This window comes from Dermochelys coriacea, chromosome 6 (genome assembly GCF_009764565.3).
Source record: "Dermochelys coriacea isolate rDerCor1 chromosome 6, rDerCor1.pri.v4, whole genome shotgun sequence".
In the NCBI taxonomy this organism is placed as follows: Eukaryota; Metazoa; Chordata; order Testudines; family Dermochelyidae; genus Dermochelys; species Dermochelys coriacea.
The window spans coordinates 32,570,323-32,585,026 of NC_050073.1; the positions used below are offsets into that span (position 1 = coordinate 32,570,323).

At 38.9% G+C, this 14,704-nt stretch overlaps 1 protein-coding gene across 5 annotated transcripts in view; it reads left to right on the top strand.

The window, feature by feature from the left end:
• MICAL2 (microtubule associated monooxygenase, calponin and LIM domain containing 2) overlaps positions 1-14,704 on the top strand; it is a 187,606-nt gene that overhangs the window by 80,051 nt on the left and 92,851 nt on the right. For 4 of the 5 annotated variants that reach the window (XM_038404231.2, XM_043516721.1, XM_038404233.2 and 1 more), the window contains exons 10-16: positions 807-933; positions 1,145-1,235; positions 1,329-1,476; positions 4,247-4,446; positions 4,981-5,093; positions 11,519-11,584; positions 12,318-12,464. In XM_038404231.2, coding sequence (XP_038260159.1) covers positions 807-933; positions 1,145-1,235; positions 1,329-1,476; positions 4,247-4,446; positions 4,981-5,093; positions 11,519-11,584; positions 12,318-12,464 — 892 coding nt within the window. Of the gene's footprint in view, positions 1-806; positions 934-1,144; positions 1,236-1,328; positions 1,477-4,246; positions 4,447-4,980; positions 5,094-11,518; positions 11,585-12,317; positions 12,465-13,284; positions 13,390-14,704 lie in introns of all 5 variants that reach the window. The other variant, XM_043516720.1, reaches the window with a different exon arrangement.

Here is a 14,704-nt window from a genome sequence, read left to right on the forward strand (position 1 = left end):
TCATGCTGGGACTGTGATGTGACTTCTATTGACTTTGCTAAATGTGCAGCAAGCAAGAATCTGCATAGGTTTTAATCATAAGTTCTTTTCTATAATCTATTATTCACTCTCCTAAAAACTGTTATTAAAGGCACCAACAAAAAGATTTTTGCATGATGATGACCTGAATTTGCTGACTTGTTTAGTGGTTCCATTGGCAAAGATTTGATACTGTTACAGCTTGTCAGGATGTTTTAGAAACTGATGCATGGTAGCTGTTTGGGAGCAGTATTGTTTGTGGTAATTATGGGATCAGAACTATAAGTGCAGTGCTGTCTGAGGAATGAGAAGTTTGTGGATGACTTGGAAACACAGAGCAATCCCAAATGGAAAATTGAATGGAGTAACAAAAGAAGGTCCTAGTGGTTGGGTGAATTGCAGGATGACTGGATCCAGTGCTGTTTTGTGGTAAAAGGAGAAGTTACCCCTTGGGTGGAGATTAAAGCAAAACCAGATGGCTTTGCATGACGTAATCTATCTTTTTTTTTTTTTTTTTTTTTTTTTTCTTGCTCTCTTCCTGCCTCAGGAAGATACAGGCATCACGTAAGTGTATGTCTCAGGTTTGAGATGGAAAATTTCTCATGCTGAGAAATTATTGGCAGTTGGTGAAGATTCAGGTTTAGTGCAGGGTGCTAATCATTGACAGATTCTAACTAAAGGGGTGAGGGCAATTACAAAAGCAATGTAAGAAAAAATGGTTGTACGCTGTCTTCAGCTGACACTTCTTTGTTGTTGTTGTTATTATTATTATTATTATCGTCTGTCAGAGAGAGCATTTATCGACTATTGCCCCAGACTACACCCGAAAATATCAACAAGAACTTTGACCAGTATACCATTGACCCAGGAACACGCTATCCAAACTTGAACTCCAGCTGTGTTCGACCTCATCAGGTCAGTTCTTTAAAGGCTCACTTTACAAGATCACAATTCATTTTTGTCCCAGGAGTCATATGGCTGCAGTGGAAATGCTTTATAAACAAAACTTTCATGAGATTCTCTGGATGAGGTCAAGTTACCCGATAAAGTTCACGTGAAAAGAAAATAGTATATTAAAATCACTTGAAGTGGTCATGTACTTACGTTCAAATTGTTTTTGCTTTAGGTTAGACATCTGTATGTTACAAATGAGCTACAACAATGTCCTCTTGAAAGGGTCAGCTCTATTAGAAGATCAGTGAATGTCTCAAGGCATGGTATGTGAAATTTTCTGCCTGGTATGATTCTTTTACATTTCATGTTCAGAGTATGTAAGTGACTGAAATGTTCTCCCTATATTACACCTGCAGAATCCGATATTCGACCTAATAAGCTTTTAACCTGGTGTCAGAAACAGACAGAAGGCTACAGGAACATTAATGTCACTGATCTCACTACTTCTTGGAGGAGTGGCCTTGGGCTGTGTGCAATTATGCACCGCTTCAGACCTGACCTCATGTAAGTTATGTGGGTAGAGTTTGCTAATTGTAGGATACGCTAAGTTTATAAAAGTATAGACTAGTGTAAGGCCAACCAAAACAATGCTGGTGGTTTAGAGTCCCCTTTTAACATTTGTTTTTGCAACCTTTTGCATGCCATTGCTGAGGGTTTTTTTTTCCCTGATATCCTTGGCCTAGCATTTAAAACTGAAGGTATACATTTTCAAAGAGCTGCGTGGCTTTTAGTTGTGTGTGATTCTTGTTGACTTTAGTGGAAGTCGCATGCCTTTTTTTTTTTTTTTTTTTTTTTTTTTTAATGTGAGGGTTTATGTCCATGTATTCCTGGAGGCACATTCTTAGAAAGGGGAGGCAAGTTCAAGGGAATTTTGTAGCTTTAGACTGTTTCTGTATGTGCTCTGTATTGCTCTGGACAACACCCTTTCATATTAGCTGCAGCATGAACACCAAACATCAAGGAACAGATACCCGAGGTAGTCCTTGCAAATTAACTCCCTCTTCTGCCATAAACCCTCTTTTTCTGACTGTAATTCTGGGATCCCTTAACCACACCATATCCCACTGGACCTAACTAAGTACACAGAAACTTTTAGGGTATGTCTAAACTGCAACTAGACACCGGTGGGTGGCCCGTACCAGCTGACTCAGATTTGCGGGGCTCAGGCTTCAGGGCTGTTCAATTGCAGCGTAAACTTCCAGGCTCCAGGACTCTGCAAGGTGGCAGGGCCCCAGAGCTCAGGCTGCAACCCAAGTTTGGAAGTCTCCACTGCAATTAAACATCCTCTTAGTCCAAGTCCTGTGAGCCTGAGTCAGCTGGCATGGGCCAGCCATGGGTGTCTTGTTGCAGTGTAGACATACCCTTAGTGTGTGTCCTCTGCCCCAGCTACTTATTGAGACCTGTGATCTTCCTATTTCTAGAGAAGCTGTAATCCATCTTACATGAGTCACTCCTACCACAGATTTAATCAGAGATGACCATTAATCTTCTCAAAAAGAAAAGGAGTACTTGTGGCACCTTAGAGACTAACAAAATTTGTTAGTCTCTAAGGTGCCACAAGTACTCCTTTTCTTTTTGCGAATACAGACTAACACGGCTGCTACTCTGAATCATGTATCTTCTGACTCTCTGGCACTGGAGAGTGCGCACAGGCATGCTGGGCTACCCAATCCCCACAGACTTGAAATTCACAATGATACTGCATGAGAAATTTGAAAAGAAGACCTGACTAGAAACTCCAGAATGGGGGGGGGGGGGGGGGGGAAAAAAAGGCACATGCATCAAAACAAGAACTAGTGTAAATGGAAGAGTGAATGGTTTCTGATATGGTAAAAGCTGATAGGTGTGCTAAATGCTAATTATTCAGCTAAATAGAAGGGGCAGTTGGGCCCCTTTTACCTTGTGAAACTGGAAACTGGAGAAGCCACCATGCAGGGTGCGCCACATGGTAAGGCGTAACTCAGGAGAATAAGAGGGGTTTCCCTGGTACTGACTGAAAACACAACAGCCAAGGGATGGTTTGACAAGCTGTGTGGACGTGCCCTGCCACCAACACCAGCTGAGAGCTGCACCGGGGCTGAAGCAGAAAATATCACAGAGGTCTCAGAAAGTAAAAGATTCCGTGACATAATCGTAGCCTTAGGCATGAGAGAGGCAGAAAGTGAGAGAATCTGTCATGAACATAGAGTGAAAAGGAGTATGGAGACCTTCTTTTGGGCACAGTACTTGCTGAAAAGGCAAATTCGAATTCCTGAGCAAGAAAACTCCCTGCTGTATTGTTTCTACTGTGTTTAGGGAAACAGGACTTTGCGTGCATTCTTTGTAACTAAAGAGGATTCCATCAAAGAAACTCCAGCATCAATTCTCCTTCTAAAGGAAACAACCCGGCAAGGCCACAAATACTGGCCAATCTTGTCGGCTGGAGGGCGTGAAGCTGAAGCACTAAACACAGTAATGAGAACCAGAGCACTATACAGACTTCTATCATCAGATTTTAAAATTGATGCTTTTGGATCCATAAAAGCAGTGCTGGCCCATGACTGAATTTCAGCCATCCTGGGCATCAGGAAGGGATCACTCTTTTGGGGCATAGATTTTCACATTTGCCGTGAGGTGGAGGAAACTTCTTTGCTAGTAGCTTTATTTTTTTTTAATGTCTGTTTGAAACTCCAATTTATCACAATGACAACAATTCCAGAGTGTGTGTGTGAGAGAGAGCGAGAGAGAGAGAGATGCTTTTTTTTTTTTATAAGAGAATGTGGTGCTAGTCTGAGCTCACAATTCACTAGTCTGTGGTCATGAATTTGATGACTTCCATTCTAAATGAATTGGGATTATTCCAGTGTTTAAAGATAAAGTGCATCACTTGCAGCAGTTGGAACATGTAGCACTGCATCTGTATTCTGGAAGGGAAGGGGTTTTTGTACTGTTTGTGGTATGGTTACATTTTTCACATGGTAGATCAGGACATTTTCTCTAAGACTAGCTCAAATAATAGTTTTGAAAAATTAAGTTCAGTGACATTTTTAAAATTTTAATTTGAAAAGTGAACCTCAAATATTGTAGGGAGGTGCTTTTGGTCATATTCCTTTTCTGTAAATTTGGATACAGTTCATAAAGGCAACTCTGTGAAACGTGCAGGCAGTCTTGAATCATGACTTCAGTCATGACATTCCCAAATGAGGCAAACGAGTGCTTTTATTGTTTTGTTTGTGAAAGTGGCAGAAGGCAGCTCTCCCCCAAACCCACCCGATATTAATGCTTTGTTCCTCAGTGACTTTGACTCTTTGAATGAAGAAAATGTTGTTGAAAACAACCAGCTGGTGTTTGACATCGCTGAAAAAGAATTTGGAATTCCTCCAGTCACCACTGGGAAAGAGATGGCATCTGCTGGAGAGCCTGATAAGCTTAGCATGGTCATGTACCTCTCAAAATTCTATGAGCTATTTAGAGGAACCCCTCTGAGAGCAGTTGGTAAGCAAACCATTGTTCTTCATTTTTACAGGAATTGGAACCATCATTTCACCCAAGCTGCCTAATTACCCCTAATGTTGGGCCAAAGTCCGTTTCTCACAGCTACAGTACAACCACTCTGGAATGTTTGACTCCTTTTGCTGTCTGCAGTAGTTATCTCATTCTTAAAACGGAAAGGGAAAAAATATTTGATTTGGATCAAGGCTTTCAATTCCTTAGTGGTTTCATAAAGCAGGAGAGCGCTGAGAAACTGCCACTATCATTAAGATAATACTGTCAAACGTTATAGTAACTTGCTAAGGATGTTGTCCTTGCCATATTTATTCATATGGGATTCTATTCTGATTTTTAAAAAACATACCTAGATTTTATTTATTTCTTCATTTTGTTCTGCAGGGAGAGTGGGCTCCAACACACTCATGTAGAAATGCTGCTACTAGTAGATTGCAAAAATATTGTTTCTACGGAGAAAATGTTTTGAAAAGTGACTTATGTGAATACAATATCTTGAGTACAATATCTTCATTTTAACAGATGCTGTGGATAAGCAAAATGGAGAAAATAATGACCTTTGCTCAGCAAAATCATCAAACTTCATCTTTAATAGCTACATCAATTTAACGTTCCCAAGGAAGCGAGTACCAAAAGTAAGGTTCTTTGCCCTCTACTACGTCACCTGATATTAGCAGGCTAAAGATATAGGTTTTGTAATATCATACTTCTACATAATGTAAACCAGTAGAATATATTCATGATTATATGAAAATAATTCCAATGCAGACAGGGATGTGTTGTCTTAAATAATAATATTTGTTATGATGTTTGTTACTCTAACATTGCAGCATTATGCTAGTCATCAATGAAATTATCTAGAAACTAACTACTGTAGTTCTTATAATGCAGTCCTTGCAAATCCAGAACTCCTGTTAATGTTCAAAGGGAGTTTTGGATGTGCAAGCAATGAAAGAGTGGACAATCTAAGCAGAAATTATCTAACTAGTTTACTTTAACTGTCCAGACTATTGTGGTATTATATGACATAGGTAAATAAATATTTTTTTTTAAAGATGTAAGATTTTTCAACTTGCCAGTGTTCTTTCTTAAAACATTTTCTAGTTTAGATTTATTCAATTCCAGATTGTTCATCTGTGAGCAACATAAAAAGATAGCCATTTGCAAATCATTTGAAAAACTTATTGATATTTCTGGCCAGTTTTTCCACGGTGAACATATAATGAAAAATATTTCATAAAGTTTTATAGACTTGCAAAAAGACTGGAGAAAATCTTGTATTTTCCCCTGCATCTGTTAACCATGCCTTTATCAAAGTTGTACTGTAGTCTTACAGTACTTCATATAAAAGAGTGAAATCTGTATTGCCCTACTACATGTACACTCAAATAATAGTTGTGATTCTGGGAGTATTTTTCATGTATTAAATATCTTTTATTTATAGCAATTAAATTCATGACCTGGAAAAGCCATAGTTGAGGATAATACTACTGATACCACATTTTCATGTTCCATTCTCCAAAACATTTTTGAGGCCAATCCCCCAAACTTACAAAAGTATAATGCCTATGACCTTGAAATCAATGGGAGAGCCTCACTACCAAGAGTAACGTTTACTGTTGTAAGTGTTTGGAGGATCTGGCCCCGAGGCAATAATCCATTCACATGTGTCCCCTTATTTTTTCTCTCTCCTACTTTATCATAAATTCCGCTGAGTAATGGAGAATTGCTAGTAAGTACACAATTCCCTGTGCTTCATAAAGTATCCTGTGCCTGTCAAAGTCAGTGAATCCATGCAGGGTACAGGGATCTGTGCTAGCTGAGCCTGATGCAGGATTGGGGTTGGTGAGAGTGTTTGTTTTTATTTTTCCTTAAGTGAATAGAAGCTCTTCCAAGACAATGACTTTGGAGATACATTCAGTAGCATATTTTCTTGTTAAATAACTTTGATATACTACATATTTATCCTTCTCCCCACCCCAGATGCAATCCTGTCATTAAATGAAAAGTTGACAGGAACTTGGAGAGGGTGTTTGTCTTTCACCCCCAATCCCACCCTCATCTTAGCTTTTTAAAACTGAGCCTGCACAAGTCTGGGTCAGTCAACAATGTCCCTCTGTGATTGTTCAGTTCTAATTGCTATAAAGTGCTAACCAACCCACACCAGAATGTGGCTGCTGCTCTGTAAAGCTGTGATAACAGCATAGTTCTTTAACCTCCATGAGCGTTTCCTGAAAATACAATCCAACGCAAACTTGTGTGAGGTTTTGTTTTTCCTGCACCATTCTGTAACCGTTTTTTCTTCTTCAATAATTCCAACTGTTGCAAAGAAGCCATGTTTGTAACAGGCCTAACTTGGTATTCTATTGTAGCTTTAATCTGTTGCATAGTAAAAGAAAAAGTATATGCCAATACAAGCACTTCAGATTTTTTTTACTTTTAGTTTTTCATTGTCTCACATGTTAACTTGCAAAAGTAACAGAAGACAGCTCTCCCACTCCTTCCTTCCTAGTCCAAAGAGCTTAACAAGATTGCCTGCCTGTGTGTGTGTGTGTAATCATAGTTTTCCTTATTGGTTATAAATCTGCTTCCACCTTGTCTTTTTTCAATTCTGGTGTAAACCAGCTACCTAAAACAAGATTTTTTTCTACCCCAGAAAGTGCTTCAGAGCCTACAGATATTTCCTAGGTTTACTTGAGTCTTGCATGTTGCTAATTCCATAAACACATTTTTAAAGCATGTGACTGTGAGCCACTCACCAGTTATCTCGTATATCCTTATTAGGTAACAATTTTTACCCACCAAACACCCACAAACAAACCCAGAGTCACACACTTACCAACCAGCCAATCTAGAGGCAAGCCAAATAGGCAAAATAAACATTGTGCTCTCTTAAAACAGATGGTTTCCTTTGGAGAGGAGCTCTTCTTATTGCCATGTTGTTTTTTCCTTAGTTACCCACAAAAGTAAACAGACTTTCAGTAGTGGAAATCTTTTCCCCACTACTAAGATGTTTAGTCCTCTCTCATTAACTGGTAGACAAAAGTGATACTTCTTGACCTCTGCAAGCAGCAGAGGTAGGAATTAATACAATAGTTCAGCACTTTGCATTGTCCAGTGAGAGCAGCAGTTTTTGGGAGTTCTTTACATTAAATCTTGGAGTACAGCTGCACATGTACACAGCATTTGATAAAACAATAACTGTTTTCCTTCCCCCAAAAAAAGTTTACAGATGAGATAAACAATGAGAGGGAATTTGCTTTGTTGCCTCCTGTTGGCACAATGCTCCGTGGAAAGGAGAAATAATGCTTTCCCTTCAGACATCTTTCATCTCCACCTCCAGATCCAATATAGTCTGTTTGCAATGTTGTCCATCTAGAAATGACTCGGGGAGCAAGCATGTTCACTTCTTTTGCAGGAAGCTCCATAGACCTTCACAGCCTCCTCTAAGATGTGTAGCTTCTATGTTCCAAAAATGTTACCTTTTAGTATGCATTTACAGCAGCTGGAAGGTGAATCTTCAGCTGGGGTAGACCTGTATGTTGTCCTCAAGAGCACCTAAAAAATAGCATTATAACCATGGTGGCACAAGTAGAATCTTGGGATAGCCACCTGAGTGTGTACCAGGGTAGCTGCAGTTACGCTGCTAATTTTAGCGCACTAGCTCCAGGAGAGCTAGCATGTTTACATCTACCAGAGCTGGGAATTACACCTCTCAGCTGCTGCATGGGCATATCCTCAGTTTGGGACAGGAAGTTACGCAAACTATAGCTATCTAAAGAGGCAGTGGAAATGTAGCAAGGCAGAAAGTAGCTTCCCAAGTTAGAATTTGGCCCTGAACTTAGCTTTAAATCTGTTCTCCTGCAAAAATTGATATAGGGCCCATTAACAAGTACAGTCAGGTGTTTAGTGTTGTCTTGTCAGAGAGATGGCACTTCCAATATGATGGTGTGCCCTTACAATATTATGTGGCATTGATTCAGCACTGACCGCAAGGGGAGAATGCCACCTACTGAATTGCCAGCACTGCTTCCTGCACTGTCTGGCTTTTCCTTAGAGCTGATCATTAGTTGAGTGGGAGACCTCTAACCCTGCCTAGTGTGAGAGAGATTAGGAAATTGCAGGCTGAGATTAATGTGGCTGCAGTTTGTTTGCCAATATGTGCTGGACTGGATAATGCTTTTAATTTTCCTATTAAAGTGTCTGCAGTGCTTCAGAGGAATTGAGGTTCCCTGCACTTCTCCAGACTATAGAATGAGTTTTAGGTGTTTACATGATGATGAGCACAGTCTGCAGGCGTGGAGTCGCTGCTTAATTAATTGCTTTGTAGTCCAAGTCTTTAAAAAATGTAATCACACCCCATTGTATAAAATTTTGAAAGTTAATGTGATATTGTGTCCTTCGTTCTCTTGTGTGGTCTCTGCTTTTATGTACAAACTACTGCGCAGAACACATTGTGCGATTGCACTGGGTAGACTGATGCTTACATAGGAAGGGAAACTAGATTACTGAGTTAATATAGTTTTATGCTTGAAAGACACAGTTTTCAAAATACCATCATCTTTTTCTTTTGGTATTTTCCCAGAAGTTAAGGTTGAGATAACTGCAATTCACTCCTAAAATGATTTATGTTAAGCTGTGGAAAATACTAAAAGGAAGTTTGTATTCACTTTTTTTCCCCTCCCCCTTCTCTCCCCTTCCCCCTTTCTTTTTATGACAGATATGGAAGGTTATTCATTTGCATCTCATACAAATGACTGAACTATGGTTTTTATTGACTGTTACGCAGGAACAACATAGGCTGACATACTGAACAGGAGTACTTGTGGCACCTTAGAAACTAACAAATGTATTTGACCATAAGCTTTCGTGGGCTAAAACCCACTTCATCGGATGCATGCAGTGGAAAATACAGTAGGAAGATAGATACACACACACACACACACACACACACACACACACACACACACACACACACACAAATGAAACCATTGGTGTTATCATACACACTACAATGAGAGCGGTCAGTTAAGGTGAGCTATTGCCAGCAGGAGAGGAAAAAAACAAAAACATTTTGTAGTGATAATCATGATGGGCCATTTCCTTCAGTTGACAAGAACGTGTGAGGAACAGTAGGGGGGAAAAATAAACATGGGGAAATAGTTTTACTTTGTGTAATGACATATCCACTCCCAGTCTTTATTCAAGTCTAATTTAATGGTGTCCAGTTTGCAAATTAATTCCAATTCAGCAGTCTCTCTCTGGAGTCTGTTTTTGAAGTTTCTTTGTTGTAATATTGCGACTTTTAGGTCTGTAATCAAGTGACCAAAGAGATTGACGTGTTCTCCGACTGGTTTTTGAATGTTATAATTCTTGGCGTCTGATTTGTGTCCATTTATTCTTTTATGTAGAGACTGTCTAGTTTGGTCAACGTAGATGGCAGAGGGGCATTGCTGGCATATGATGGCATACATCACATTGGTAGATGTGCAGGTGAACGAGCCTCTGATAGTGTGGTTGATGTGATTAGGCCCTATGATAGTGTCCCCTGAATAGATATGTGGACAGAGTTGGCAACGGGCTTTGTTGCAAGGATAGGTTCCTGGGTTCGTGTTTTGTTGTGCAGCATGTGGTTGCTGGTGAGTACTTGCTTCAGGTTCGGGGGCTGACTGTAAGCAAGGAATGGCCTGTCTCCCATGATCTGTGAGAGTGATGGGTCGTCCTTCAGGGTAGGTTGTAGATCCTTGATGATGCTCTGGAGAGGTTTTAGTTGGGTCGGAAGGTGACAGCTAGAGGCGTTCTGTTACTTTCTTCGTTGGAAATTTGCTGGAAATGGCCCCTCGTGCTTATCACTACAAAAGGTTATATATATATATATATATATATATATATATATATATATATAGTGGGGTGTGTGTGTGTGTGTATTATATTTTCCACTGCATGCATCTGATGAAGTGGGTTTTAGCCCACGAAAGCTTATGGTCAAATAAATTTGTTAGTCTCTAAGGTGCCACAAGTACTCCTGTTCTTTTTGTGGATACAGACTAACACGGCTGCTACTCTGATAGGCTGACATGTTTACCAGGCAGAAAGATTGTCCACGTTATAATTGCCTTTTCCTACAATTTACCTGTTTGTGTAAGTTGAACCAGAGTTCCAGGACTGAATTTTACTGAGAGCCGATGTTAGTTTTAAATCACTAAGTCATTTGACAGGGTAATATCACTTGTCTGTCTATTCGAGTAGGCTCTGATTCATTAAATTTCTTAAACACATACATAACTTTAAGCATGAGAGTAGCCCAGTGAGAAGTCCCAATGGATTTCAAGTTGTGGATGTGCTTAAATACATTACTGAATCAAGACCATAATCAGTTTGATAGAACTTGTGAATAAAGCAGACAGTTTCTCTGAGGGGGAGGAAAGCTGTTTGCTCTTGAAAATCTACCTGATAGGGTGTTCAGAGTGGGGAGGGGAGGGAAGAGGAGGTGATGTGCGTGTGTGTATTTGTTTTTTAACTTTACCTGAAATCCATTACAGTATAATTATAATACAATTTGTATTTAATACCTTTCATCCAAGGATGTCAAAGTGCTTTATGAGCACTAAATACCTTTAAAAATCGTCCCCATAATCCTTAATTCCTGAAGCACTCCTTTGAGATTTCATACAAGGGAAACTGAGACCTGGAGGTTAAGGCCCCAAGAATTTAATCATATCCATTAGTCCCACTGAAGTCCAGTAATAAGTCTCAGTTCAGCAAGATACTTACGCACATACCTAGCTTTAAGCATGTCAGTATTCCCACTGAAGTCAATGAGACTATTTGTGTGCTTAGTTAGGCATATGCTTAACTCCTTTGCTGAGTCAGGGCTGTAATCAGTGGTAGGGGTGGGATAAGTATCCAAAAGTCCTGAAACTCCTGAGCCCAGTCCCACTCTGCAAACTACCCCTGGGCCCCACTTCCCTGTTGCTAAGTTTAGTATTTTTAACATACTGATAAATTCTGCGTAAATAAAGTTGTGGTCATCATACCTTGTTTGGCTTTATTGTTGCAGGTTGAAAGGAGAGAAGAAAATGATATGAACAAAAGGCGTCGAAAGGGCTTTGGTGGCTTTGAAGAGGTGGGTGTTAAGTCTTGTTGCTATGTTGACCCCATCTTCTTCATGAAGAGAGTTAATAAAGTAGCAGGAAGCAGATTTAACAGGGGCCCAAAATCTGAACTTTTGTGCTCTGTGCTGATTAAAACATACACCCTCCTATACCCCCAGCCCCGAGGAACTTAGTCTTTTATTTATCTTGTACACAGTAGTGAAGCTAAATTATTTTTTTCAAGTTATTTATAAAGGAAAAGTGAGAGACCTTCATTTTTTAAAATCCTGTTCTGCTTTAGGAAATATAGCTATTTTTCTTGTCCCAGCTCAGTTATTTAACTTTCATTTTATAACTTCCTAACAGCATTTCCTTCTGGCAAGAGTCCCGTTCCCTTCCTGATTGTTTGGGTTTTTTTATGGCTTTTTGCTCTATGATCATCAGTGTCAGTTCAGCCTCTGTAAATCCTGTTCTCTTTTTCTCATTTGAGGGATGGGTCACCAAAGAGAACAATCTATTTGTTTATATAAGTGATTTTTTTTTCATTTTTTTAACTGTCCTGTAAAACTGAGTTACTTTTGAAATAAGCAGATGTCACAAAATGACCTCATTCTTCTTAGGCTGAGTGTGTCTGGTGTAATATCACTGTGTAAGTCTCAATTTCAGACTTGAAGAAAAACTCTGGTTTTTGGTTTGTGGTGTTTTTTTTTTTGTTTCGTTTGGGTTGTTGTTGTTTTTTTTTTGTTTTTGTTTTTTTTTTTACAGGCTTCAAGTTTTTCTAGTCGGGCGACAATTTCTGGGAAAGATCAGGGCGACAGAGAAGGAATGAATCAAAATAAAGTCAAGTCAATGGCAACGCAGCTGTTGGCAAAGTTTGAAGAAAATGCCCCAAACACATCTCTCCGGAGACAAGTGAGTGACAAATGTAAAATTCACCTTTGAAATTCAAGTAATCTCTCCTCATGAACAAAACGGTAGTTCTCAGATAAAAATTGCATCTGTAGTGAGTTTGAAGAAGCTTTTTTTTTTTTAGGGTTTGTCTTCTAAAATTTGTATAGAAAATATCCTTTTCATTGCATTTAGGGAGAAACTAATTGACTATATAGGTGCCCATTGCATAGTAATACATAGTGTAATTGTGTTGGTTTGAAACATACTGTAAACTTGTCTCTGAAGTTATGGCTTTATAGTGGAACTTTGTAACAATAAGTTGTCATAAGTCTGCTGCCTAAGGTTTTGTAAAAGCTCTTCAGTTTTCATGTTTTGTGGATGTTAAAGGATAGAGTCACTTTGAAGATGCACAGATACAGTGGAATATTTTCTTTTTACTGTAATTCTTGTCTAGGAAAGAATACATAGAAAATACAAGACAGTGGGTCTAATCTTTTGATGCATGCATTGTCATTAAATGAACAGAATATAATGTGCATGTTTTGCAGTTATCACGAGTGGCTTCAACAAGATTGCTCATGTTTAAAGTTAACCTTAGTCTCTGTTTAAAATATTTAGTATTCCACAGGCGCACTTCCAAGTAAAGCTGTAGTGGGAGAGCAGACCATTAATTTGGGTAGACTCCAAAAGGGCTGTGTAGAACATCTGGATAAAGTCCTTTTAGGGATCCCTTTAAGCAGTTTTTCCTTCTTTTTCTGTCTGTCTTGAAATATCTTGTTCTATTTACCTTTTCCTAAGATTTTCCACTCTTGTTTTGTTTTGACTCAAAATGTTGTACAAGGAGCTAGTAGATAAATCAGCCCTGCTATTGTCCTCTGATCCTCCTGCTAATCCTCGCTTTACTAAGCCTAAGAAGCCAAGTCCTTCACCTCCACCAAAGAGTCAGGTAGGAATTCATAAGGAGACAATCGTTCTATAAATAATTAACATACTATTTTCACTTAGTGCCGCAGCATTCAATGTCTTCAAATGACTCCAGAACACTCAAAATTAATGTCTAAATTTGAGCACATAAGTGACAGGCGTGTTTAGTTGTTGCATGCCAGGACATCTTAAAGCAGGGTTCTTGAATTTAGTGTGCAAGTATCCAAAATAATACAGAAAAAATAGGTGAATGATAAGAGGTACCCTCAGAATGTTAAAGTTACATTACACTCTTCAGAAAAGATCAGAAAGCTGATTGAAGAATGAGTGTTTGCATGCAAAGCACCCTTAATGTGTATGGGTCAAGTTCTGTGTGTTAAATCCAGCAAACTCCCATTGACATCCAGTGGAGAAGTTGTGTACATATGTTATAGTATATATAAATTTTGTATGTTAGAAAAATACTGCATGTACAATAATCTGTGTAGTTTGATAAAATGCTAAGGCAAAGGGAGTTTTGCTCCGTTTGACCCAATGAAACAAGTCCGTATGAGCCATGACTCGGCGCTCAACAAAGGGATGGGATTCAGTTTAGATAACTGTTTAGCTCTTAGATGCTTATCCAACTTTCCAGTCCTTTTGGGTGGAGCTCCAGATATTTTGTGGTAAGCATCTATGCTAGGAACCTCATTATAGCACAGAATGAAACACTGAATAAATTAGGCTTCTTTAAAAGTAAATAAATAAAAAATCTCATATCAAACAGTGCTGATGCTTAATTTTAAAAAGGCTGAATATTTTCTTACGCAGTTCAGGTTGCTGTCTTTTTTTTTTTTTTTTTCCATTTTGCGGAAGACCGTTCTTGGCATGCCAGAAAAATCAGAGTGGCCTGCTGTAGAATGTGAGCTCCTTGTTCCATACTCCTTCCCTCTATCTAATGGGTGCAAGGGTAGATCAGCCAATAATTCAAACAATAAAAGTGATTTGGTTTGCATGAATGGGTTGAGAATCATTGTTTAAAGAAAGAGATCCTTGTATATAGTGTACGATAATTAACAATTTGTAGGCTGACAGGTGTTTGTGTTTTTATGAAATATGATTTTTTTTTTGCTAATTTCATGTGATTGGTCAACCATTATAAAATAGAAGGCCTGATTTCATGAAAATTCCTATGGGAGGATCATTTTTAATTACAATATGAAACTATAGTTATGGTTCAAAGACCATTTCTATTTGTAGTCTGATTTTTGGAGCCACCTCTTACTTTATCAAAACCCCCAAACTTTTGGACCTGAAATGTATTATGCTTGGGCTCAGAATAGAGTAGATCTCGAATT